The sequence below is a fragment of the Denticeps clupeoides genome, unplaced genomic scaffold (genome assembly GCF_900700375.1).
Source record: "Denticeps clupeoides unplaced genomic scaffold, fDenClu1.1, whole genome shotgun sequence".
Lineage (NCBI taxonomy): Eukaryota > Metazoa > Chordata > Actinopteri > Clupeiformes > Denticipitidae > Denticeps > Denticeps clupeoides.
In genome coordinates, this window is record NW_021629704.1 from 13704 (window position 1) to 38600 (window position 24897).

Below are 24897 nucleotides of genomic sequence, written 5' to 3' on the forward strand. Positions count from 1 at the left end.
CAGTTTAGCACTAGCCTTGCCAAACTATAGCAAGCCGTTTATACAAATGGTGGACTGTAAAGACAAGTACATGACATCTGTTCTCACCTAGCAACATGAAGACAAGTTGAGACCAATTGCTTACTTCTCGTCTAAATTGGATAATGTTGCTTGCGCATTACCACATTGTGTGAGAGCGGTCATAGCAGCGTCAATGGCAGTAGAGGTAAGTGCTGGAATAGTTTTATTCCATCCATTGACCCTTAAGGTCCCACATGCAGTGGCGGCTTTGCTACTGCAAACCAACATGATCTTTTTATCCCCTGCAAGGCACCTCTCCTGCATGGCGACGTTGCTGTCACAGCCCCACCTCACCAGCGAACGCTGTACCACACTGAACCCAGCCACATCGGTACCTTTGCCGGGTGACGAAGAACATTTACATTTACATTTATGGCATTTGGCAGACGCCCTTATCCAGAGCGACTTACAACGTGCTTTCAAGTTACTATCAACACGACTGCCAAGCACTCGCAGAACATACAGCCAAATCTAGATTAGATTTAAGTGACCAACCATTGCCTCAGGGTGAGATAGTGTTCGTTGATGGCTCTTCTAAGAAAAATGACCTGGGCAAAACACTGACGGGTTATGCTGTTGAGTACGGTATGACACCGTACTCAAAGCAGAACACTTGCCATCCTCATTTTCAGCGCAGGCCGCCGAGATTGTCACTCTAACAGAGGCCTGTAAACTAATGAAAGGGAAAGACTCACCATTTATACTGACAGTCAATATGCATTTGCAACAGTACACACATTTGCTCAGTATTGGCATAACCGGGGAATGGTTACTTCCACTGGCAAGCCAGTGACTCATGCTAAATTACTACGAGAATTGCTAAAAGCTGTGCACCTACCCGCTAAATTAGCTATATGTAAGTGTGCAGCTCACACTACGTCCAAAGACACAATTTCACTCGGTAATGCCTTTGCTGACAGCACTGCAAAGCAAGCCGCTGAAAAAAACCATACATGTTTTTGTTATTGACTAAGTCCAAATCATTTCTCCTGACATTCTCATTGACATGCAACAACAAAGCACCCCACATGAGGTAGATACGTGGGTGAAACATGGGGCTTCAATCCACGACAAGATGTACATTTGACCCCTGGGGAAACCTATCCTACTAAAGAATATGTTTAAATGGGCTGCTATATTGAGCCATGGGAAATCTCATGTCTCAACAGGAGGGATGGTAGGACTAATACAACAATATTTCAAGGCATATGGGTTTATCTCATTTTCAAAAAAAACTTCTGTAGAACATGTTTGATATTTGATAGAACATGTTTAAACATAATGCTCAAGGAAACTTAAGACCAAAGCGTGGCCAGTTCCCCAAGCCACAATATCCATTTCAGGTCATACACATGGATTTTATTCAACTGAACAAAAGTGAGGGGAAAGAGTACTGTTTAGTCATTATTGACGCATTCTCTAAATGGGTAAAATTATTTCCAACCAAACATCCAGACACGCTAACGGTAGCAAAAGCCTTGTGTAAAGACATTATCCCACGCTACGGAATACCAGAGAAAATATATAGCGACAATGGGACACATTTTGTGAATCAGATGGTAACCAATATTGGGAAAATGTTTCACATTAATCTAAAAAACCATCCACAAAGCGCGGGGCTCGTGGAGCGAATGAATGGCACAATTAAAAACAGTTTGAAAAAATGCATGGAAAAAACGTGTCGACCATGGACTCAATGTTTTAGAGCTGGTGAAACTATACATCAATATTACTAGCACGTCCGGCTTAACTCCCTATGAGACTTTATTTGGAAGACCATATAGATTACCTTACTTTAAAAACCAATGGGAAACAGAGGAAGATGTGTCACTGGCAGACTACATGAGAAAAATGCTAGAAACGAAAAAACAAAGTAATCCTGATGATGAATTCCCTATTTCTCAGCAGGATCTTCCATTGGTGGAGCCCGGAGACTGGGTGCTTGTAAAAAGCATAAAGCGGAAGCATTGGCACTCACCGAAGTGGGAAGGGCCCTACCAACACCGACGGCTGTTAAGATAACAGAAAGGGGAACTTGGATACATCAGTCACACTGTGAAAAGGTCATTTCTGCTAACCCTGCCGACGGGAAAGGTGAGCAAAAGTCTGATAATAGGGTGGACTCAGACGTGTAGAATCTGGGTAGACCCGAAAGTCAGTGAAGAACACTTTACAGCCACCAATCCTAGAAGAGGCAGAAGGAAAAAAAAAAGGTTGGCAGAAATGAAGGATTATAGACGGTATCAAAAAGCGTGCGTGGTAGTGATTTGTGTAATGATAACAATAGCAGTATAGTGGCAAGAAGATAAAGAAAGGGGTAGAGAAAAGCAGAATGGGACCAGGCCTACAACCGTGAGAGCCACACTAAAAAGAACAAGTGAAACCTATCTTCTCCAGTAAAATAACACAAGGAAATTTCACATGTATCTATATAATGGGAAGACAGAACCTACTAGGAGAAGGGACACCGAGAGATTGGTGTTATACGGTACAAAAGGTGGGGACTTATTTTAACCCACTGTCTCAAAGGGACTTATGGTGGTGGTGTGGAGGAAAAATGTTGTTCGATCAATTACCCTCAAATACTACCGGACTGTGAGCCTTAGTAACACTTTTATTACCAGTATCCATTTATCCAACAAATGTAACTAATCTGTTGTTCAAATTAAACAGCCTGGCACCTGCAGACTGGCACAGGATGAAGCGGTCAACCCTGCCCTGGGAGAAGCTAACTGATCCAACATACATAGATGCAATTGGAGTTCCCAGGGGGTGCATGACGAATATAAAATAGCAAATCAAATAGCTGCGGGTTTGGAATCAGTCTTATGCAGGTGGTGTACGATTAACAAGAACGTAGACAGAATCAACTACATCCACTACAATGTTTAAAAATTAGGTAATTGGACACAAGACGGTTTTGAGGCCGTGCATGGGCAATTGTCAGCCACTTCCCTCATGGCATTTCAGAACAGGATCTCCTGACAATGCTTCTTGCTGAAAAGGAAGATGAAAGAGCATTCGGGAGTGGAAACTTCCATGTGGGATTCCTGGATGAGTGTCTTCGGGAAATACAAAGCCCTAATCCAATCTGTTTTAGTATCTGTAGCTGTTTTTGTTGCAATCCTGACCTTGTGTGGATGTTGTTGTGTTCCTTGTCTACGCAGTCTTGTGAACCGCCTCATTACCGCGGCCTTATCAACTAAGGAAACTGATGAAGGACAGGAATACCCGCTTTTGGAAGATTCAATAGACCTCAGCGATTTGCAGCTGAGGCAGCTGTTCCAAGAATCTCTCCATGAGAATGAGAGAAACTAACCCTTTGTGTGTAAAATGTATTGCTCTGTTTATGAACTAATAGTTGAAAATCCTACAGGATTGGGGAAAGTAACAAAAAGAGTTAATTACATGATAAACAGGAGGGAAATGTTGGAAAAAGTATATAAATTATCATGCAATCATCTTTTTCTATTACTTCTGTATTTGGAATGTTAACCTCTGGCAAACACCAGCTATATTAAACATTAGCCAACATCTGTATTTGTAATGATAACATCATAACATCATTAGCTGCTTGGAAGAGAAACCGTGGAACAAGAGAAGGGTTGCAAAATAAGTTCGCCGGGGCGAGGTGACCGAGACCTGGCGGGATCTGGGAAAACAGCGAACGGAGAACTTGCAGATGGAAAAAGAAGGAGACCACCAATCATGAGATAAACAACAGTGAAGTTCTACGAATTTCTATGTTCGGGACAAACCCATCTGACGTCTGAATGTACCACCCAGTATTGAATAAAAGGAGGAGGCACGTCAGAAACCACAGAGCTGTTGGAGGCATGCTGTAATGTGCGTCTCTGATTGCTCTCCTTGCAAGTAAAACGGACTCAATTGCTTCGTGTCTTCCTTCTCCAGTTATTTAATAAGTGTTAGAACAAGGTTTAACTCTGACAGGTGGCCTAGCGGTTAAGGAAGCGGCCTTGTAATCAGAAGGTTGCCCGATCTGCCAAGGTGCCACTGAGCAAAGCACCGTCCCCACACACTGGTCCCCGGGTGCCTGTCATGGTGCCCACTGCTAGCTCAGGGTGATGGTTAAAAGCAGAGGAGCAATGACGCTTTGTAATGAGCAACAGTTAAAGGATGTTAACGACATATAAACGATATATTTAATATATATGAAATAAAATAACAGTGTCATACTCTGTTGCATTTACATTTTTTCTGTTGAACGATTAGTTATGAAGATCGACATTAGTTCACCGTATGCTCCGTTTTACAGCGCAATATTGGTGTGACATGCTGTTTCGCGTGGACGTGTTTGACGAATCTGCTGAAGTCGAATCAGCAGGAAAAGAAGGTAAACAGTCGCCGTCGCCCCGGAACAAAAGACGGACAACTTTCTTAACCAACTTTCAAAGAAATGACTTCGGACTGGAAACACGAATCAGCGCTGAAAGACGTAGCTTTTTAATCTTTCTTTTTCATTCGAATTGGTTTGGGTAACATTTTTACGGTGTCCTTCTGCCGATAAATGTTTATGTGGGTCTTCTTTAAATCAGACATTCATTTATTTTGAACGCTCACATTAAAGGGCTGGGCGATATATATTTTCTAACGCTGGGAGAAAAGTCTGGAGAAACTAGAAAAAATGTTGCAATGAAATGTAAGCTAATTTGTAAAATAACATTCCTGTAAAATATTCTGTGAAGTTTGTGCCCTAAGGTACACCCTACCAGTCAGGTTAAACCCTGATTTGTCCCTGCTCCTGTGCTCCCTACATGGTAGATACACCTGCAGACATTAAATGCATTTCATTCAGTTTATTCTGGTTTCTGTGATTAGGTTAAATCCTAATTATTTTATTACCTTATATAATTCAAATTCAAATTTTATTGGTCGCATACATAGTCATACACGGTATGTTATGCAGTGAAATGCTTTTTGCGACTGCTACAGACCACAGTATTGCAAATGCTGCAAGTAAACAATGAACCAATATGCAAATATTGCAAACATAACCAAATATTACACTTTTATGTCTTTAACATAAAATATGTGTAACAGGTAGGGTGAAATGAGTGAAAGACAATATTTAAAGAAAAGAGCCATAAAAAAAAAAAAGAGCAGTAAAGTAAAAAGCGCAGAGTGATTTTGTGCAAGGAGTCCGGAGTGATTGAAGGTGAAAGTGCTGGAGTTCTATGTACTGTTGTTGTTGAGAGGAGTTGTGTATTGTGAGTATGAACATTAATTCTTTTTCTTTGTTCTCTTAGGTTACTTTACTGAATTCCATGAATGTGTTCACCATGGAGGAACAGATATTGGTTTTTAAGGCAGAAGTTGCTTCCAAGACGAGAGCTCTGCTGTAAGGCTCTTTTGTTAAACTGTCTGTGTCCTACTTCCATGTCATCTGAATACATCTAACTTGTTGTGACCTTTTCCTCAGAAAAGCTGAAAAGCAGCAGAAGAAAAGTGAGCAAGAAGCACTTCACAGCAGTGAGCAGTTGAAGGAAATAAAAGAAGAGTTGTTGGTGGTGAAAGCTGAACTCTTTGAAAGAACTTGTCAGGTTAAATGGTACTGTTGTTTTAATCTAGGTTCCAGTTTTTAATATCTGGAAGTACTCCTCCTAACAGCTATATCAGGAAAGGTCAAACAGAATCCATTTTAGATGACTGAAAAGTTGTTGATCCCTCATTAGAGCACCAGTGAAGGTTGTGGGCCATGCATCATGAGAGAGTAGTGTTTTTTCCACTGTAACGTTAAAGATTGAGCATTCTGCATATTCATCCAGGTTGTTCACAGTTTGTAACCAGATTTGGTGTCTCTTCTGTTTTCAAAAAAGTGCTGAGGAGGAGAAAAAGCAGGCCCTGTCTAGTGCTAAGAAACTGACAATGACTTTCATGGAATACAGAAGAGCCATTACTGAGAAACTACAAAAGGTCAGATCATGCAAAATCATTGATGTTGTAACTTTTCTATTTCATACCTGTTAATATATAAATCCATTTGTATAGCTCATGGAGAGTGAATGCAAACTAAAGGAGAATCTCATAGCGTGTCATAAGGAAAAAAGAAACTTACAAAAAACATGTTTACAATTAGAGAAAGAGAAAGAAGACATGTTCCAGGACATGAAGTAAGTTCCTCATTAGATACACACTTCACATATTTAAACACTTGATTAGATATTTCAATATATTCTTCTCTTCAGTCAGATGAAAGAACTGTGTGGTGGTGCTGAGATCATCAATGTGAAGTCAAAACAGCTACAGGAACGATTACAGAAGGCTGAAGGAGAGGTGCATAGACTGCAGGAGGAGTTGTTTCACCAACAGAAGCACATTCAGCAATTCAGTAGCCTTCATCACCAACAGGTTGGAACATCAGCAATACATTCATGTAAAAGAAAACTACATTTTCTGATTTAAGCTGAGAATACATCTTTCTTTATAGCTTCAGTTGTAACTCAATAAGAAATGCAAACATAGACATTCATTGTTAAGTAGCATGTGATCAGGTTATTACAGTCATGTTTCTATACTGTAATTTATTGAATAAGCTGATCACAAAAGACAAAAAATGTTAAAGATGATGCATCTTTAAAATTTTCAGCAAGATTCCATTTTTACATCAATCAATTACACATACAAAATAAAGGTTTGGGTACCTAACATAATCAGTACTTACAATACTTAGTAATTCGTCCTTGTAAAGTACCACAGCTGGTAAGCACATTTTGCAGCCATTATTTAAGTTCCACATTCCTGGAGATATTGGCCAAGTGTAAGGGTTGTGGGCCATGACCTTAGTGTCATCACAAAGTTTAGCCACATGACTTCACGTGTTAATAACTAGTCCCCTTTTATTATAAGTCAAGGAGATGACGCTGCTTTAACAGAGGCTGGCCTCATGCTGGCTTCCCTGGTTGAGGAAGCATTAGAGCTCTGAATAGTTTCATTTCAGCTGTGTATAATATTTATGTAATATTTCCATTGCTGACTCTATTTACCTGCCATGGGGACTGGGGCAAAAGGGGGCAGCACCTACTACAACATTTACTACAGTAGCTGAAAAATCCACCGGAAACGGGCCAAATGAGTTTGCTCCTTGCCTCCATGCCCACTCACCCTCCTCCCACAGGGCTCTAGAGTGACCAAACTTCTCAATGGTGTGACAAAAAAAATCTGAGGTTGCACCGGTGCTACCAGACGTTCAGGAAAGAAAGTCTGACAACTCCCGACCCAACAAGTACATCTTTTAAAAGTCTGCTTTCTTTGCACATGCTATGGAGACTAGTCTTAAGAGCGATAAGAAATTGCCAGAGGCTAACTTCCATTCCTCCTCCTCAGTATTTTCAAATCTCTCTTACTATAATTAAAACACATCATCAAGAATTAGAAATCAAATTAACATTTTATCCATAATTAACATTTAAAGGTCCCCAATCATGAAAATGTAAGATTAATACGAGTTTCCCTACCTCTGCTGACAACCTGAGAGGAAGTGCTTTGTGGAGGTGCTAAAGATTCTAAAAAAAAATCTAACATATTTTATTCATAGTGAAAAAAGAGACAGAGACACATACCCACAGCAGCTTTAGGACACTTTTACAGCTAAAACTATAAAATAAGTCCATGGGGTGGACTTTAACACTTTGAAATGAGACATTCCTCCACGTGTGCACCACAAGACCACATCTTACTTGAAGAAAACGTCAAAGCACAGCCACCACTTTCAACTCTGCAGTCAACAGGTTTCTTGTTTGAATTTGATGAATAATTCATGGTTCTAGTTTCAATTTGATCAGGAATAAATATTTAAACTGTGGGACAGCATCAGTACTGAAACCACTGCTATTGCAGACCCAGTAGATGCAGGTAAATTTGAAAGCGCAGTTTGAATCTGGGCGAGACAGTAACGCAGTGCAACCACTCTGGGGCAGTGGTGGCCTAGCAGTTAAGGAAGCGGCCCTGTAATCAGAAGGTTGCAGGTTCAATTCCCGATCCGCCAAGGTGCCACTGAGGTGCCACTGAGCAAAGCACCGTCCCCACACACTGCTCCCCGGGCGCTTGTCATGGCTGCCCACTGCTCACTCAGGGTGATGGGTTAAATGCAGAGGACAAATTTCACTGTGTGCATCGTGTGCTGTGCTGCTGTGTATCACATGTGACAATCAATTCACTTTTTTTTTTTTTTTTTTTTTTTAAATAAACGTGGACAGATCTCCTGACCCAGACAAGATGTTTTCACATTCACTAAAAACCCCAAAAGCTGCAGGTGTGACACGACAGTTACTATCTGCTGCTGCGCTTTCAATCACCACCGGATCGTACAAATGTGAATGTGTGTCCCCATGTGCGCCAGTTGACCAGCTGGGTAGCAAGGCAGCCCAAAGAAGATGGTCCCCCCAGGAGCGGATGACAAAATGGCAAAACCGTTTATTGCAGTTTTTATACCACACTCCAAAACATCCCTTACAACAGAGGTCCACAAACAGGCCGGAACTGCAGGCCCAGTAGTGTCACAGAGCAGAGAGTCATCATGCTCCACCATGAATCGCCCAGCACATGCGCCGTTCAAGCGTCGCTCATCTGAGCTGCCTACAGAACTTGCTCAGAACTTGCTCAGAACTTTCCCGGCTGGGATAACGGCAGTCTAGTATAGACTCTTCCCAGGCAGACCGGGCATGCCTCCTTCTCGTGAATGCTTTGACCATACCCACCAAACCATTTCCAAACAAATTATATGTAACTTTTCCTGTTAGCAATATCTCCACGTAACTGCAACTCATCTCCATGACTTTTGTTACCGTCCTCTGCTCTTTTTTCAGCCATTCCGCTCTTTGCTAGCTTTACTACGTCACTTGGTACTTTGTGCATTGCTTCTGTATTCCAGTGTCTCAGCAGCCACATGTCTCTCTTTAGAAATAATGAAAAATAGCCAAAGCTGATCACCAAGATCATCACAACCAGCTCTACTCAAAGGCATTTAAGCCAAAGAACCTTTCGTCTGAAACAAGAAACAAGCGGTGGGGTACCACGTGAAAGCTTGGATGTTTTCTGCTTGGTCAAATGTTGCAGGCTTTATTCTGACCTTGTGTACAGTGAAAAAAGCTCCAATTACTGCGGCCAGTCAGTTCTAAATTGTAAAGTGATTGAAGTTGAGCTTTATTGTCATTTCAGCTATATACATGTTAGACTGTACATAGTGAAATAAAATAACGTTTCTTCGGAACCTGGTGCTACATGTAACTGGGCGACATAAAGTGCAAACAGGGGACACGGGCAGTGCAGAATAACATTTAACATTTGGAATACTTTGAGTGCTTTGCTAATACTTCCCCAGAAATAGAACTGGACATGAGGCAGCTTGTAGTCACTGCTAATTGCTGTAATGAAATATCAAATATAATTTTTTTCTATCTGTACATTGTAATAGTGTGTTTGAGTGTGTGTTTGCAGGGGAAAATGAAGAACTCGCATACTGCCCTCCTGGACAAACAGATGGGGGATAGAAGAGCTTTAAGAAGGATTAGCCAGCTAGAGAAAGAACTTCTGGTATCTCTCACTTATTCACTCTTTTACTCTTTCACACTAGCACACTCCGACTTCATCATGGTCTTCATCATTTACTAGGAGAGGTCTAACAGTCTACAGCACTGTCATGCTGTGTTGCACAAAAGACAGCAGGAATTTCAGAGAGATCTGGAGAAAGTCAAGAAGGCACACACTGAAAAGTGTAAAGAAATCGAGAATGAGATGGTGAGGTTTTTTTTTATTTTTTTTTTTATGGTATTAATGCATTTATTAATTTGATTCTTTCAGCTGTATCATTTGTATTAGATTTATTTTTACTGCTTTGTTCTTGTCAAATCTCTAGAATGTTTATGAATTTTTAATGTATATGATTAATAATTTGCCATTCATTTAGTAGTTTCAAAGACTTTTTTTCTACTCCATTCACATCACATGCTACGCTGCAACCACCAACCTTATCGATGTGATCGATAAATATTTCAAGAGATATTTTGTGATTATTGTTTTTGTTCCCAAATCTATCTTGATATGGCAGTACAGGGTTATACAAGGTTAACAAGGGTGGTAGTGGCCTATTGGGTAACACACTTGCCTATGAACCAGAAGACCCAGGTTCAAATCCCACTTACTACCATTGTGTCCCTGAGCAAGACACTTAACCCTAAGTTGCTCCAGGGGGGGACTGTCCCTGTAACTACTGATTGTAAGTCAATCTGGATAAGGGCGTCTGAGAAATGCTGTAAATGTAAATATTATCATGGGTTGACTTTTATTTTATTAATTATGGAGCTTTCCCAATCCGCAGACAGACACATAGAAATCCAGATGTGACATGCTTCTGTTTGTGTGTTCCACTTTGACTCCCGTTTCTGGTGTAACCCACGGGTTGTAGTGGGATAGGACATTCTGGACTAGGTATCATACTCCTCCGCTGGAAGTGGCATTCCAGGATGTTCTGGTCACCTAATGATTGAGGGAAATTGTCAATTCATGCTACAAAAATTGTCCTTAACCCAACAATCAGAACCACATCATCTTAAATTGGTGAGTTACACAATTAACAACATGGCTTTCCCGTGGAAGTGCTTTGAATTTGATGATGCGTCATATAACAAGAGGTTGCTGTGCCATATTTCTCAAAAATGTTAACAGGTTTACATTTGAATAAATTGTTCCACATGAGCTGATTCATAGATATCTCAGATTTCATCTGGATATCCTTAAGATTACATTTGAGACATTGTATTGCTCACCCAATACATTATGGCCAATCAATTTTGATGATTCACAATGTAATGGGAAGTTTCTGTCCACATTCAACATCCAATCTGAACGAAACATCATATGATTGATATGGTTGATATTGATATTCCTGGCTTAAATCTTATTGCATTAAGATTATGTAATAGTTTACATTTATGTCTGTCACCAGACACCCTTGTTTAGAGTGACTTAAACAGTAGTTTGGAGCAACTTAGGGTTAAATGTCTTGCTCAGGGACACAATGGTGGTAAGTGGGATTTGAACCTGGGACTTCTGGTTCATAGGCGAGTGTGTTACCCACTAGTAGTTGTAGCACCACCTAGTTGAAAAATATTCTCTATGCAACACAATAGCATCTTCTTTAAGGTCCGGAGATAGCTGGGTGTATAATCGTGTGAACAGAGACCACAGAATTGACCACAGAATTGTCTACTAACGTAAATGTTTCAGTAAAACATCCCTCCACATGGCCGTGTCCTACCTACCTATCTTCGTTTGAGCTGGACACGTATTGTTAAATTGTAACTGACGCGGTGAGTTGCCACGTGTTAGTGAAGATAACTGTAATAGTAAGGCGTCAATATACCAAATGACCACTTTTCCATCAATGTTTTTTTTCCCCTGGATGGCATGGGCATCCTCTGCCAGGATTCCTCTGGTTTTAATTGTAATCACGTGCTTCAATGTAGTGACATCAGTTTATGCCATAATGAATGCATGCTGTACTAAATTGTTAAAGATGGTCGAACCTAATTTTATGGTGAGCAGTGTATGTACACTGAATAAAATGCAAATGTGTCAGTGTGTGCCAGAGTTTGTAATTATGATGCCTTTACGTTTATTTCTCTGTGTGATTATTTCAGGTATGGCACTGGTCCTCAATGCAGGAAGTGAAGCAAAAGAGAGAAATATCAGAAGCAGGTGTGGCCATACAGCAGACAGCACATCTTACAGACCTGATCAGGTGAGACTCCAGGGACAAAAGCCCCGGACCGGCCACAGTCAGCCACAGAAAAACTGGTATCGGTGCATCCGTAATCAGCACCCATTCCCTAGTAGCTCAGGGATTAAGGAATTAAATCTCTTAATTTGGATGGGATGTGTACTTTGGGAATTTAAATGTGTGATGCATGTATCCTGTGTCTGTGTGTTTTAGTGAAAGCCACAGAGAATTGGAGCAGCGAAACAATGAACTTTACACCATGGCTGCTGCATTGAAGGAATGTGAAAGGGAGCTTCAGCAAAGAGCACAGCTGGTAACAGAAACATATTCATCGTGTACTGTCCATGTGATGCGAATTTAGGTAAACAGTGAAGGACAGTTTTTTTGTGGTTAAGTTTAGAGTAGTAAATTGAGATGTAGGTAGTCTTTTCGGGCCTGAAATGAACACTGTAAGTAACCAGTTGCTTGTTGAGCCGTCCCTGATTCTCTGAATCTTGAATAGTTCTCTTTTTTTGTGGGTTTTGGTTTTGTTTTTTTTCACAGGAATGCATGGAGATTTTGGAAAACATGCTTGATGTTGCAAAATGTTTTTGTGGCTTGAACTTGATTATCATGTCAGTCTGATGATCGGTTTGCTGCTGCTGCCTGTTGCTGAAAGGAAGCAGGGAGAGGGGACACTGGGCCAGTACATTTATTGCTGCATGTGTTTTATAGATTTATTGTGTTTTTTCATTTTACTTGGGCAGTCAGGTGATTCGATTCAATTACCACTAAATTAGAAGCTGATGCGGTGAAACGGAGGCTAGCTTCTGGAAACTAGTCTGAGGTGTGGAAAAAAACTTTGACCATGAAAAATACTTATAATGCACACAAAGTATTTTGGTACAGTCATGTTGGCTGACATCTGCTGCCACAATAATTTTGGGCTCTGGTCTAACTTGTAAGGCCCATTTAAAGCTGTAATCCATGGCTACATCCACTCTGTCTATCTGAAGAGTCCAGGCTACTCACCTCTCTGTCTGACTGCAGCACATGCACTTTCAAATGTGCAGGAATATCTGGACCATGCGTTGAACCACATGGAGTTTGCAGAGAATTGCTGGGTGCACCAGCGAGACCTCCGATTCTTGGGTGTCACACCATTGAGAAATTTGGTCGCATGTGTGACAAAGTGGTCACAATCTAGAGCCCTGAAGACCACACGAGATCACAAATTATTTCACAACTTTGTCTTATGAACTTTTTTTTTAATGTGTTATGTTTGGATGGAATCCAACCATGCACCAAGGATTAGTATTTCAAAACCATGTGAAAATGATTGGTGTGTCCTCTGACCCCTTGAGCAAGGTACCCTGGATTGCTCATGTCAGGCCACAGTTGTAGTGAGGTGTGCAATATGTCTAATAATTGCCAGTATAGTGTGAAGGGAGTGTTGGTGAAGAGCTTGACTGTATGCGTAGGTTGTAATCATAGGGTTAAACATTGAATCTGTGTCTGATACCTGAATATTCCTTGGAAGGTTGTTCCATTGATTTGGACCTCTATACACCAAACTTTAGCTGATATCAAGCTCATCAGCATATTTGTCCAGCACTCAGACACTACAGATTTCACTTCTTGCATCTAGATTTTCCAAAGTTGACACTAAATATTTTTATGCCAAACTCTACCAGCTAGCCCATGACCTCACGGGTTACCAGCTTTAACACATTGTATGTGCTCTTCAATTCAATCAATTAATTTTTATTTGTACAGCACACAAAGTGCCTCACATTAGATCAGTGCTGAAGGCCCCTAGTGAGCAGCCAATGGCAACAGCAGCCTGTTAAAACTCTCTGAAAAGGAAAAACCTTGAGAGGAACCAAGGCTCAGCAAGTGGAACCCATCCTCCTCTGCTCAGCACTAGACTACCCTCGGCTGTACATGTCAGGTCACAGATGTAGTGCAGTGTGAGCTGAATCTGGGTGTTGTCCAGAGAGTCAAAAATTAGCAGTGTCCAGATTTAAAGTCCATTGAGTATTAAATGAGAGCATTTTAATGCAGGTATCAGCGTATGACTTGTGACACTTTGCTAAGGGTGACGTTAGTGTTGATTAAAAGTTCAACTGTATAGATATATTTTTAGTTTAGATTTAAATATTGACTCATTGGAAGGTTGCTCCATAGTTTTGGGGTACTATTTCCAGCTGTGGCTTTGTCTATGTGTGGGACAGCAAGTAAGCCTGCTTCTGTCAAATGAAGGCATTGTGTGGTGGGTTATATGAGACTAGTAAATTACTAAGGTAAACTGGACCAAGCCAGTGCAAGGAACAACAATGTATTTCTGAACATGGACAAAACGAAGGAGATTATTGTTAACTTCAGAATACAATGTAGGGACCACTCTCCACTGAACATCGATGGTTCTTTTGTGGAGATAGTCAAGAACACAAATTTCCTTGATGTTCATCTAGAGGAGAATCTCTCCTGGAATCTCAAAACCAGCTCAACAGCTAAGAAAGCCCAGCAGCGTCTCTACTTCCTGTGGAGGCTCCCACCACCCATCGTCAACACCTTCTATAGAGGAAGCGTTGAGAGCATTCTGACCAGCTGCATCACTGTCTGGTTTGGGAACTGCACCGGATCAGACCACAAGACCTTACAGTGGATAGTGAGGACAGCTGAGAAGATAATCTGAGTCTCTCTTCCCTCCGTAATGGACAATTACCACATATGCTGCATCAGAAAGCCACCAACAACAACATTTATTTCTTATATAGCCCAAAATCCTATACAGTATGTCTCAAAGGGCTTATTTTAATGCGCTGTGAAGCACTTTTCACCCTCCTACCATCTGGAAAAAGGTACCGAAGCCTTTGGGGACTCACTGCCAGACTCTGCAATAGCTTCATTATACAGGCCATCAGACACCTGAAAACTCACACACACACATTTATACTGTATGGAAATGGAACACATTTATCTGTTATACTGTATGATTATTTATCTGTAATATCATCTATAAATGCACTGTTCCATTTTGCACAGTAAGATTCGCAGTATTTTAATTTGCACATTTCTTATTCATTTCACTAGTGTAGTGCTGTCTGTCTCAATGTTGTCTACATGTTTTTTGTTAAACGTTATTCTTGCACTGCCCGTGTCCCGTTTGCACTTTGTCGCCCAGTTTGTCTGTGTTGCACACGTGTACTTTATGTCAGTATGGAACTTTGTTTAATCGTTCAAATGTTACATGTAGCACCAGGTTCTGGAGAAACATTATTTCATTTCACTATGTACGGTCTAACATGTATATAGCTGAAAAGACAATAAATCTCAACTTCAACTTACTGTTCAGTGTGAATTCAGACACAGTTGCTTTCCATCATTGGATGCTGTGGTTCTGCCAGTAGACCTGGCCAATCAAAAGAAGTAAGAAAAGCATGAGAAGAAGTAGCTAGAAAAAGTCTGAATGTTTATAGTGATTCCCAGTGATTCCAATGCAAACCACCTGCTTTTCTTTATGGATATCAGCTTTTCCTGTACTGGATTTCAACATGTTAATGAACACTTCTGATATGTGCACTGATGATGAATTGTTACAGGCCACAGTGAACCGGAGGTGCAAGCAGATGCGTTTGCTGCTTGTGGCTCCATTTGTGAATTAATGTTACTTCTATTCTTTCAGATTCATCAGCTAGCTCTGGCCCTTAAGGAACATAAACAGGACTTGGAGGAAAAAGCTCTTGGTCTGCAGAATGCTCTGGAACAGACAGAACGTAAACTGAATGAGAAAGAAAAGCAGGTGTGAGATATCAAGAGAGCTTATCTTTTTTGTTGTAGTTGTTGTTGTACATTCTTTTTGACTGATGTTTTTGATTATTAACAGGTTGCATTGCTGATGGAAAAACTGGTCCAAGCTCAAATTCACGAGAAATTTCACAGAGAAGAGGTATTACTCAGCTGTCCAGTTTTGTCATGTGTACAATAAGTACAGTGAACATGGTACAATGTAATTCTTACTCTAATACTCTTAATACTTAAATTGGACACACATGCATCCTAGTTTTCTTAAGTACTTAACATCTTTCCTAAATTTCATGGAAAGAGAGAATTGAAAGGCTTTAAACTGAACTTAATTATACAATCCTGAACAATCCTTTTGCATTTCTTGCTGGTGGATCATAACCAGGGTTTAAGTACAAGATTAAATTGCAAAAAATAGAGAGTAGGCAATTTACTGAAAACTGTGTTTAAACTCAAACATACTGTTCATCAGCTGATCAAATTCTTATAACATGAGGCCCGGGGAGCAGTGTGTGGGGACGGTGCTTTGCTCAGTGGCACCTTGGCGGATCGGGATTCGAACCTGCAACCTTCTGATTACGGGGCCGCTTCCTTAACCGCTAGGCCACCACTGCCTCCACCACAGCCTTTAAAAGACAGAATCTAATGTCTTTCAGAATCTGTCTTTCTGGCTTTTTCTGTCAGGCTGTCTGACACTGTCATGACCTCCTGATGGCAAAGGCATCACTGGCGGGGTTGGGCACTGTAAGACAGCCATGTTAAATTTCTTGGGTCCTGGTAGATCTGGAAAAAAATGACCTGCATTAATCTTACTGGGAATCCTTACAGAGAATCTCCTCCCATACTACAAATTTGGAATGGGACAACCTAATATGGTGGGCACCAAAATATGGGGAGCATCCTCCTCCTCATTTGCCTCTCGTTCCTCTTTCCTCTTTTTGCATTTTGAACTTTTCCTTGCAACCTGGTTATGATCCACCAGCATGAAATGCAAATACCTGTAATTTTCCACCGGTGTCAAAGTCAAAGTGAAGTGATTGTCACATGTGATACACAGCAGCACAGCACACAGTGCACACAGTGAAATTTGTCCTCTGCATTTAACCCATCACCCTGAGTGAGCAGTGGGCAGCCATGACCGGCGCCCGGGGAGCAGTGTGTGGGGACGGTGCTTTGCTCAGTGGCACCTCAGTGGCACCTTGGCGGATCGGGATTCGAACCGGCAACCTTCTGTTTACGGGGCCGCTTCCTTAACCGCTAGGCCACCACTGCCCCGTGTATTATCTTATTAGCTATATAGCTAATCTCCAAGTTATACATGCCAAACATTCTGGAAATTATTGGTTACCTTCGTTGTTCCGGGATCAGGAAAAGAATCGATACTTCTGGCAACCTTCTGATTACTGGTCCATTTCTTTACCTGCTAGACCACCGCTGCCCCACCACTGAATGTATTTGCAGTGAGATAGTATAAAAAGGGCAGTTAGCAGTTAAGGAAGCGGCCCTGTAATCAGAAGGTTACCGGTTCGAATCCCGATCCAATTCGAATCCCATGGTTCCACTGAGGTGGTAGTAGCCTAGTGGGTAACACACTCGCCTATGAACCAGAAGACCCGGGTTCAAATCCCACTTACTACCATTGTGTCCCTGAGCAAGACACTTAACCCTAAATTGCTCCAGGGAGACTGTCCCTGTAATACTGATTGTAAGTCGCTCTGGATAAGGGCGTCTGATAAATGCTGTAAATGTAAAAATGTAAATGTACAGGTGCCATTGAGCAAAACACCAGTCTCTTTGTTTCATCCATTCCCATCTAAACCAACCTAACTCTGTTTGTGTATTCTACAACAGACACAAGACCAGTCTGTGCAACCATCAGGATCACCAAACCAAACAGTTGCAAATCAGATGGAAGGTGTATGAAGGTGCCAGCCTTTATCCTACCACTTCTTTGACTATAAACTTGGTTTCTAGTTAGTGATTTTAGTGTCTATGCCATACTAAACTGTATGTATTTCTGAAACTTGTTACTTCTGATGTAAGTCCATTAACTTATTTTGGACTCTAAAACTTCACCTGTCATTTCAGAATGATAGTCCAGTTGCATTTTGTATAGGGTTTAGGGGGGAAAAAACGGACCTATATTTTAAGCACAAATAAAATCCAGTGCTGTTTGTATTTGCTACTTGTGTTATGGCAGTGGATTTCAATCCAGAGGAATATTTTTATCGATCCTTTTAACAACAAATACAAATGTATTTGTTATTCCTAATACAAAATGTATTGTAATATGTCTATTGTAGTATATGTTCTGTCTAATGTACTATAGATTCATATGATTATTTTTAGATATTATAAAGAAATGTATGGTGGCTTATGCTGGTTAATTGTACAGTTTTTAGAAATCCTAGACAAGCCCACATCCCAAAGTAGATAAAACATAAATGAAGACAATAGTGGGGTATCCCATGATTTTTTCTGTGACATTTATTATTTCTAAAATGCATTGTTTTACCTATCAACAATGAGGCCAAAATTATTACCCCCCTTATTCTCCCTCAAAATGTCAAAATATATATAGATTTTTTTTTTTTTTTTTTCATGATGCCATGGACCCAAACAAGGCTTCATGTTCCTGAGGCGGCAAAACAGCCCCACAGCATGATGCTCCCCACCCCCATTTGTGGGAACAGTGTTCCTAGGGTTGAAGGCCCTACAACAAATACAAAATGCAGCAGCACGACTGATCTTCAACCTTCCCAAGTTCTCCACACCGCCCCTCTGCTACGTTCCCTCCACTGGCTCCCAGTAGCTGCACGCATCAGATTCAAAATACTGATGCTGGCCTACAAAGCCAAACATGGAGTAGCACCATCCTACCTCACAGCCCTTATTACACCTCGCACTGCACCTCGTATACTCAGCCTCCAGTACTGCTCGCCTGGTCCCTCCATCTCTGAAGGTAAAAGGAAGACGCTCATCTAGACTCTTCTCCGTCTTGGCCCCTCGGTGGTGGAATGAACTTCCAGCTCAGTCACTGAGAACCTTCACACGGCAGCTCAAGACCTTCCTCTTTAGAGAATATTTAGATTAAATTGTAATTTTCTTGTTGTCGAACTTGTGTGCAGAATCTACAACAGAGTAAATAAAAAGATTGTATTTATAGTTGGGGGGTCCTAGTGAACCGGAATTGATCTCTTCATCGATGGTAGCATTGTAAGTCGCTCTGGATAAGGGCGTCTGCCAAATGCCGTAAATGTAAATGGAAGGCCTCTCCATTTTTTTTTGCCAAACATCCATGTGGCCAGCATTTTCATTTCAGTCTCATCAGACCAAATCACAGACTTCCAAAACTTTCAATGTTTACGGACTGGGCTCAGTCGGGCTCTGATGTGTGATGTGTCCAGGGCTCCTTGCTGACATCACTGACTATTTTCCTCTCAGGAGTTCTCATAATCTAGTGCTTATGGCCACAGCTAGATTTGTTTCTTACAGAATTCGTCTCGCGAAGATTCGTCCACATCCCAGGGCATTCCCAGATGGGGGCAGTGGTGGCTTAGCGGGTAATGGCTGCCCACTGTGTGTCATGTGACAACTAATCACTTTCACTTTTGCAAAGATATATTCATTACAAAACATGGTATTGATCAGACCCAAAATAACAAATCAGATCTAACTTGCTGTAGGTAACTCTTCAGTATGTTTCCCTCTTTGCCATCACAAAAGCCTGTATTTCCACTGTATTTCAGCCCTGCCACAAAAGGACCTGCTGAGATCATTGAATTGATCCTCTCCTTTTGTAGGAGGAGTCTGTAATTTATGGAAATCCTACCATACCTGACACTGATTTGCGCTCCCGTCGGAGTGAGACTGTTAAAGATGGCGTGGGGGGAAATACGGCCAGACAGATACCCTGTTCACAGTAATCTACTCTGTGCTTTTTCATGGCCTGACTGCTGTGTTGTCTTTGTGTCAAGGCTTCAATTATACTTCTTACTATTAATGAAATGAAATGGTTAAAGCATATTTTGCGTTTCCCTCCCTCTTTCTGATTGTTTACGTTCCTGACCTATACCAGGACATCAACAACAAGTTCTATTTCTTATTTAGCCCAGAATCACATACAGTATGTCTCAATGGGCTTTGACAGGTCCTGCAGTTGACACCCCCCACACTTGACCCTTCTGCACACAAGGAAAAACTCCACACACAAAAAACTCTAGGAGAGAGAAAAAAAGAAAGGAAGAAACGTTGGGAAGGAGTGATACAGAGAGGGACCCCCTTCCAGGGTAGAGTGAGCCTGCAAATGGTGTCAGTGCAGGGCTGGGGATTGTCAAATAGAAGAAAATGTCCTACAGTTGTAGGGTTGGAGAGGTCCAAAGTGTTGTCCAGTGTAGTTCAGGATTTATTTGCTGGTCTGATCACTGGGATCTGCCAGTAGTCTGGGTGCTTGATTCCGTGTCTCGGAGAAAAACAAACAGAAGCAGCGGCAGACGGTTGCACTGTACGACCGATACTGAAATATGTGGTTATAGTGGTATATTGGTGCTACAGTGGCCCGGTACCCTAACTAGGACAGCCTAACTAGGGTGAATTTAACACAGTCTGTGTCTAACAGGGGGACTGTGTGATAAAGTGGACTTAATAATTTACACTGTGTCTGGGACTTTAACAGAAGTCTAGAGAAAACAGATTCAGTTTAGATTTAAACACTGACACAGTGTTCGGGACTCAGACACTGACCAGCAAGCCGTTCCACAACTGCGGGGAGCTCTGTATGAGAAGGATCTTCTCCCAGCTGTGACCTTCTGTACTTTGGGTACCAGTAGTGACCCCGCACATTTACATTTATGGCATTTATCAGACGACTTACAATCAGTAGTTACAGGGTCAGTCCCCCCTGGAGCAACTTAGGGTTAAGTGTCAGGGACACAATGGTAGTAAGTGGGATTTGAACCTGTGACTCTGTAGTCTTCTGGTTCATAGGCAAATGTGTTTCCCACTAGGCTACTACCATCCCGTTCCCGTTGATCGAAGGAGGCGTGGCGTGTCGTAAAGAACTAAACATTTAGAGCTTTATAGGTCAGAAGTAGGATTTTGTAGTCAATCCTAAATTTGATGGGTAACCAGTGCAGTGATTGTAAGACTGGGGTGATGTGGTCAAATTTCCTGGTTCTAGTTACAACTCTGGCTGCAGCATTCTGTACTAGCTGGAGTTTACTCATGCACCTACTAGAGCATCCAGACAATAATGCATTGCAGTAATCTAACCTTGATGTAATAAATGCATGGACCAACTTTTCTGCATCATGCATTGAAATTATATTTCTTATTTTCGCAATATTTCTAAGGTGAAAGAATGCTATTCTAGTGACATTATCTACATGTGAATTGAATGAGAGACCTGCATCAATGATGACCCCTAGATCCTTTACTTCAATACTTGGTGAGATAGAAAGGCTATCCAGGGTTATGATGTAGTCAGCCAGTTTATGTCAAAACGTGATGTTGATTCTTGGTGGTGGGGGTGTTACGTCTTGTGGTCGTGTGATGTGTTGTCTGTGTTCTCCTTTTTGTAGGAGGAGCCTGTAATTTACAAAACTTGACTGACATACCTGGCACTGATTTGCGCTCCCGTTGGAGTGAGGCGGTTAAAGATGCTTCTTACTTCTAAAGCCCTCCCTCTTTCTGATTGTTTACGTTCCTGACCTAGACCAGGATGTAACACCAAGAAAGTCCAGCAAGCAAGGAAACCCAATCCACAAATCACCGACAGTGATGTCTCCCTCCAGACAAACTGAACGACTTTGTTGCATGTTTTGATGGACACAACAAAGGGCAATCACCTCCCCCCAATGACCAAGTACTCTTCTCAGAGTTAACCCCCACAAGGCCGCAGGACCTGACAACATACCTGGCCGGGTGCTCAAAGATTGTGCTGATCAGTTGGCATCTCAACATGTCTCTGAGCCAGTCACTGGTCCTGGTATGTTTCAAGACCACCACCATCATACCAGTGCCGAAGAAGTCTGCAGTGACGTGCCACAACAACTACAGACCCATTGCACTCAAACCAGTCATCATGAAGAACTTCCCCACCTCTCTGGATCCACTTCAACTTGCATACCATCCCAACAGGTCAACTGAGGATGCCATATCCTCTGCCCTATACCTCTCCTTAACACATCTTAACTAGAAAGACTCATATGTCAGGATGCTATTCATAGACTTCAGCTCTGCATTCAACACAATCATCCTTCAAAAGCTGGTTGTAGAACTGAGTGGGCTTGGCCTGAACACCACTCTCTGCAACTGGGTCCTGGACTTCCTCACAAACAGGACCTAGGCAGTTTGGCTGGGTGACCACACCTCTTCCATCATGAAACTGAGCACAGGAGCACCACAGGGATGTGTGCTTAGTCCCCAGCTCTTAACCCTGACTCATGACTGCACAGCCACACACACCACCAACCACATCATCAAATTTGCGTATGATACGACTGTGCTGGGACTGGTAAGCAGGGATGTACAGAGAGCAGGTGGAACGGCTGTCTGCATGGTGCCACAACAGCAATCTGTCTCTGGATGGACATCATATACCACATACACTCATTGCTGCACTATTTTATGGGTCAGCGCACAATGTCCCTTGTCATGTTTTTGTGTTTTGTTTGTTATTCCATGTCTTTTTGCACACTGAATCTCCAAAGTTTCGCAATCTGGTCTCTCTGTGTACTTGAATATAGTGAGAATATAGTGGACTTTGACTTTGCCAAGTGGCAGGACCCTCTCCTAAAGATAATTCAGCTGTTTGATCGGCGTGCCACCAGTGCAGCGCTTGTTCAGGAATGAGTGCATCTGCAGAGGTCAAATATTGATTCTTTGCATACATTTAATGTTATTGTCAATAAAAGCCTTTGAAACGTTTATATTATTATATTATATATATCATTATATTTCAAAGCACCATAGAACCAACTGACAAAAATATCTAAAAACACTGAGGCGGCAAACGTTGTGAAAACCAGCATTGTGTCATTCTCAAAACTTTTGGCCACGACTGTAGGGTGTGTTAGGACCTATGCCAGGGATTGTTGGGTACCCGTGCAGAATTTTTTTTATAGTCTCATTCTGTGATTTGGTCTGTCTCTCATTTGCATATGACCCAGACAAATAGGCAGTGTTTTTGTTCAAGTGAGTCCTGTTTCTGCACAACATTTACTCCATTTGTTCTTAAATATGCCATTTTCTCACACTAGTAACACACTCGCCTATGAACCAGACAACCCAGGTTCAAACCCTACTTACTACTATCGTGTCCCTGAGCAAGACACTTAACCCTGAGTGTCTCCAGGGGGGGACTGTCCCTGTAACTACTGATTGTAAGTCGCTCTGGATAAGTACGTCTGGTAAATGCTGTAAATGTAATGTCTCATAGCTATTCCTAGATATTCAGCCATGTGTTTTAGTGCTGCACTTACAAATAGTTTACCGTTGTCAATTCCACACTCTTGACCTTCTTGAGAAAGACTTCTGTTGCTACTGCCTGCTGGGCTGTGGGTAGTGGCGGTTTTTCATATGGACGACATCACAGGCATCCTCAATTTTGTATTTGCACGTTGTATTTGTAATATTCTCAATCCAAGCCCATTATGTCATAATGAATTTTTTCTGTGTTGTGCGAAATCACAGAAACAAAAATGCAAAACGAATCTGCATTGTTTACATTGGGGTGATCCTTGGGTTCAAAGCCATGTATATAAGCCCTGTTAAAATGTTAATTTGATTTGTACTTGTCACACACCTTAGGGCAAAGTTGAGTGTGTGACCGCCTTGAGTTGGTCATATTATATTCTGTTTAAAGCTACTAAATCTAGTATAGATATTTATCACAGTGAATGTTAAAGTTGCCAACAATTAAAGCTTTATCCACTGAAATAACCAGGTTGGAAATAGGGTTTGAAAATTCAAGGTTCAGGGGGTCTATAAATAAGTAATTAGAGCACTTAATTTTTTTCCTATTACATAGGTTTACTAAAGGGACTCTCAAAAGAGTTAAATCCATGTCCAGGTTTATGAGTAATACCAAGGTTATCATTATAAATGACTGCGTCACCACCTCCTCTTCCAGTTAAGCGAGGTTGGTGTACATAACTGTATCCACGAGGGCTAGACTTTAATTTTATTTTAGCCAAGTTTCGATAAAGCACAGTACAACCCTTATCTGTAATCATTCCTTTAACTCTCTTTTGGTGTGCGAGATCTAATATTTAAAATTCTTATACTTATATCGGAGGTGGTGGTTGTACACTCCGACAATATTACACCCTGCATTTTAATCTCTCACTACATCATTCTGTCATCAAATGATGTCATATCACTACTACTACCATTATTATCATAGTATATCAAATACCATATACACTATGTACTAAATACTCCATAAACTGCTATATTGTCATATTGCTGCTACTTGTCTGCCTGGTTTGTCTCAACCTGCACTATTTTATGGGTCAGTGCACGATGTCCACAATGTCCTTTGTCATGTTTTTGTGTTGTGTGTTATTCCATATGCACTATGTGAGGTACTTTTTCTAAAACAGTGGCATAATTTTTTTCCAATAAAATGTGGTGAAACTACAGTGTTCAGCAGTATTGGCAATATTCACTCACCTCATCGGTCAAAGACGAGCTCAGAAGAAGTGATCATGCTCATCTTTTTGCACTTCCAACTAAAGATCTTGTTTTTTATTGTCACTTCATTTAAGGTAAGGATTTTGGCAGCAAAAAATGAGCTGTGCTATAGATGTCCAGTGGTTAATTTTATTTAATTTAAACATTGTATTGTTCTAACTGTCTAAAAAGCTGCAATAAATAGCTTCTTAAGTTTAAAACCTTTATATAATGTGTTTGTGGGGTTCATATATGTTAATACAGTTGTGAAATCAATTTCTGTAAAATAATGAAGATAATTGTGAAAACTGGAAACTGACAATCATACCACCAAAATTTGTAATCGTTGCAACCCTAGGAGAAACTTAGGAAGGAGTGATAGAGAGAGGGACACCCCTCACACCCTAGAGTGAGCTTGCAATTGGTGTCAATGCGGGGTTGGTGATGATTTGTCTAAGAAAAGAAAAAATAGTCCAACAGTTGTAGTGGTGGAAAAGTTGTAGTATTCAGCATCTGTCCATGTTTGGAGGTACTGGACAGTGCAGAGAAGGTTTTAGTAATGTGTCACGGTGTCAGAATGTAATGATGTAATAAAGGCATTAACCAACTTTGTGCGTCATGCATTGAGATCATATTTCTTA

The 24897-nt window shown here is 41.2% G+C and overlaps 1 protein-coding gene across 8 annotated transcripts; it reads left to right on the forward strand.

The window, feature by feature from the left end:
* Positions 1 to 98: 98 nt before the first annotated feature.
* LOC114772185 (coiled-coil domain-containing protein 18-like) lies at positions 99 to 24826 on the forward strand. 8 transcript variants are annotated; one of them, XM_028965227.1, is made up of 15 exons: positions 99 to 3906; positions 4337 to 4414; positions 5328 to 5419; positions 5501 to 5629; positions 5898 to 5994; positions 6070 to 6191; positions 6267 to 6429; positions 9517 to 9612; positions 9691 to 9816; positions 11718 to 11818; positions 12011 to 12110; positions 15465 to 15581; positions 15666 to 15728; positions 17435 to 17508; positions 18208 to 18417. In XM_028965227.1, exons 3-14 carry the CDS (start codon positions 5346 to 5348, stop codon positions 17504 to 17506), a joined length of 1260 nt encoding a protein of 419 aa, XP_028821060.1. In that variant the 5' UTR covers positions 99 to 3906; positions 4337 to 4414; positions 5328 to 5345; the 3' UTR covers positions 17507 to 17508; positions 18208 to 18417. The 8 variants fall into 8 exon arrangements, with proteins under 8 accessions (XP_028821060.1, XP_028821058.1, XP_028821059.1 ...); XM_028965225.1 differs by lacking the exons at positions 99 to 3906; positions 4337 to 4414 and adding an exon at positions 4421 to 4838; XM_028965226.1 differs by lacking the exons at positions 99 to 3906; positions 4337 to 4414 and adding an exon at positions 4421 to 4720.
* The last annotated feature ends 71 nt before the right edge of the window (positions 24827 to 24897 follow it).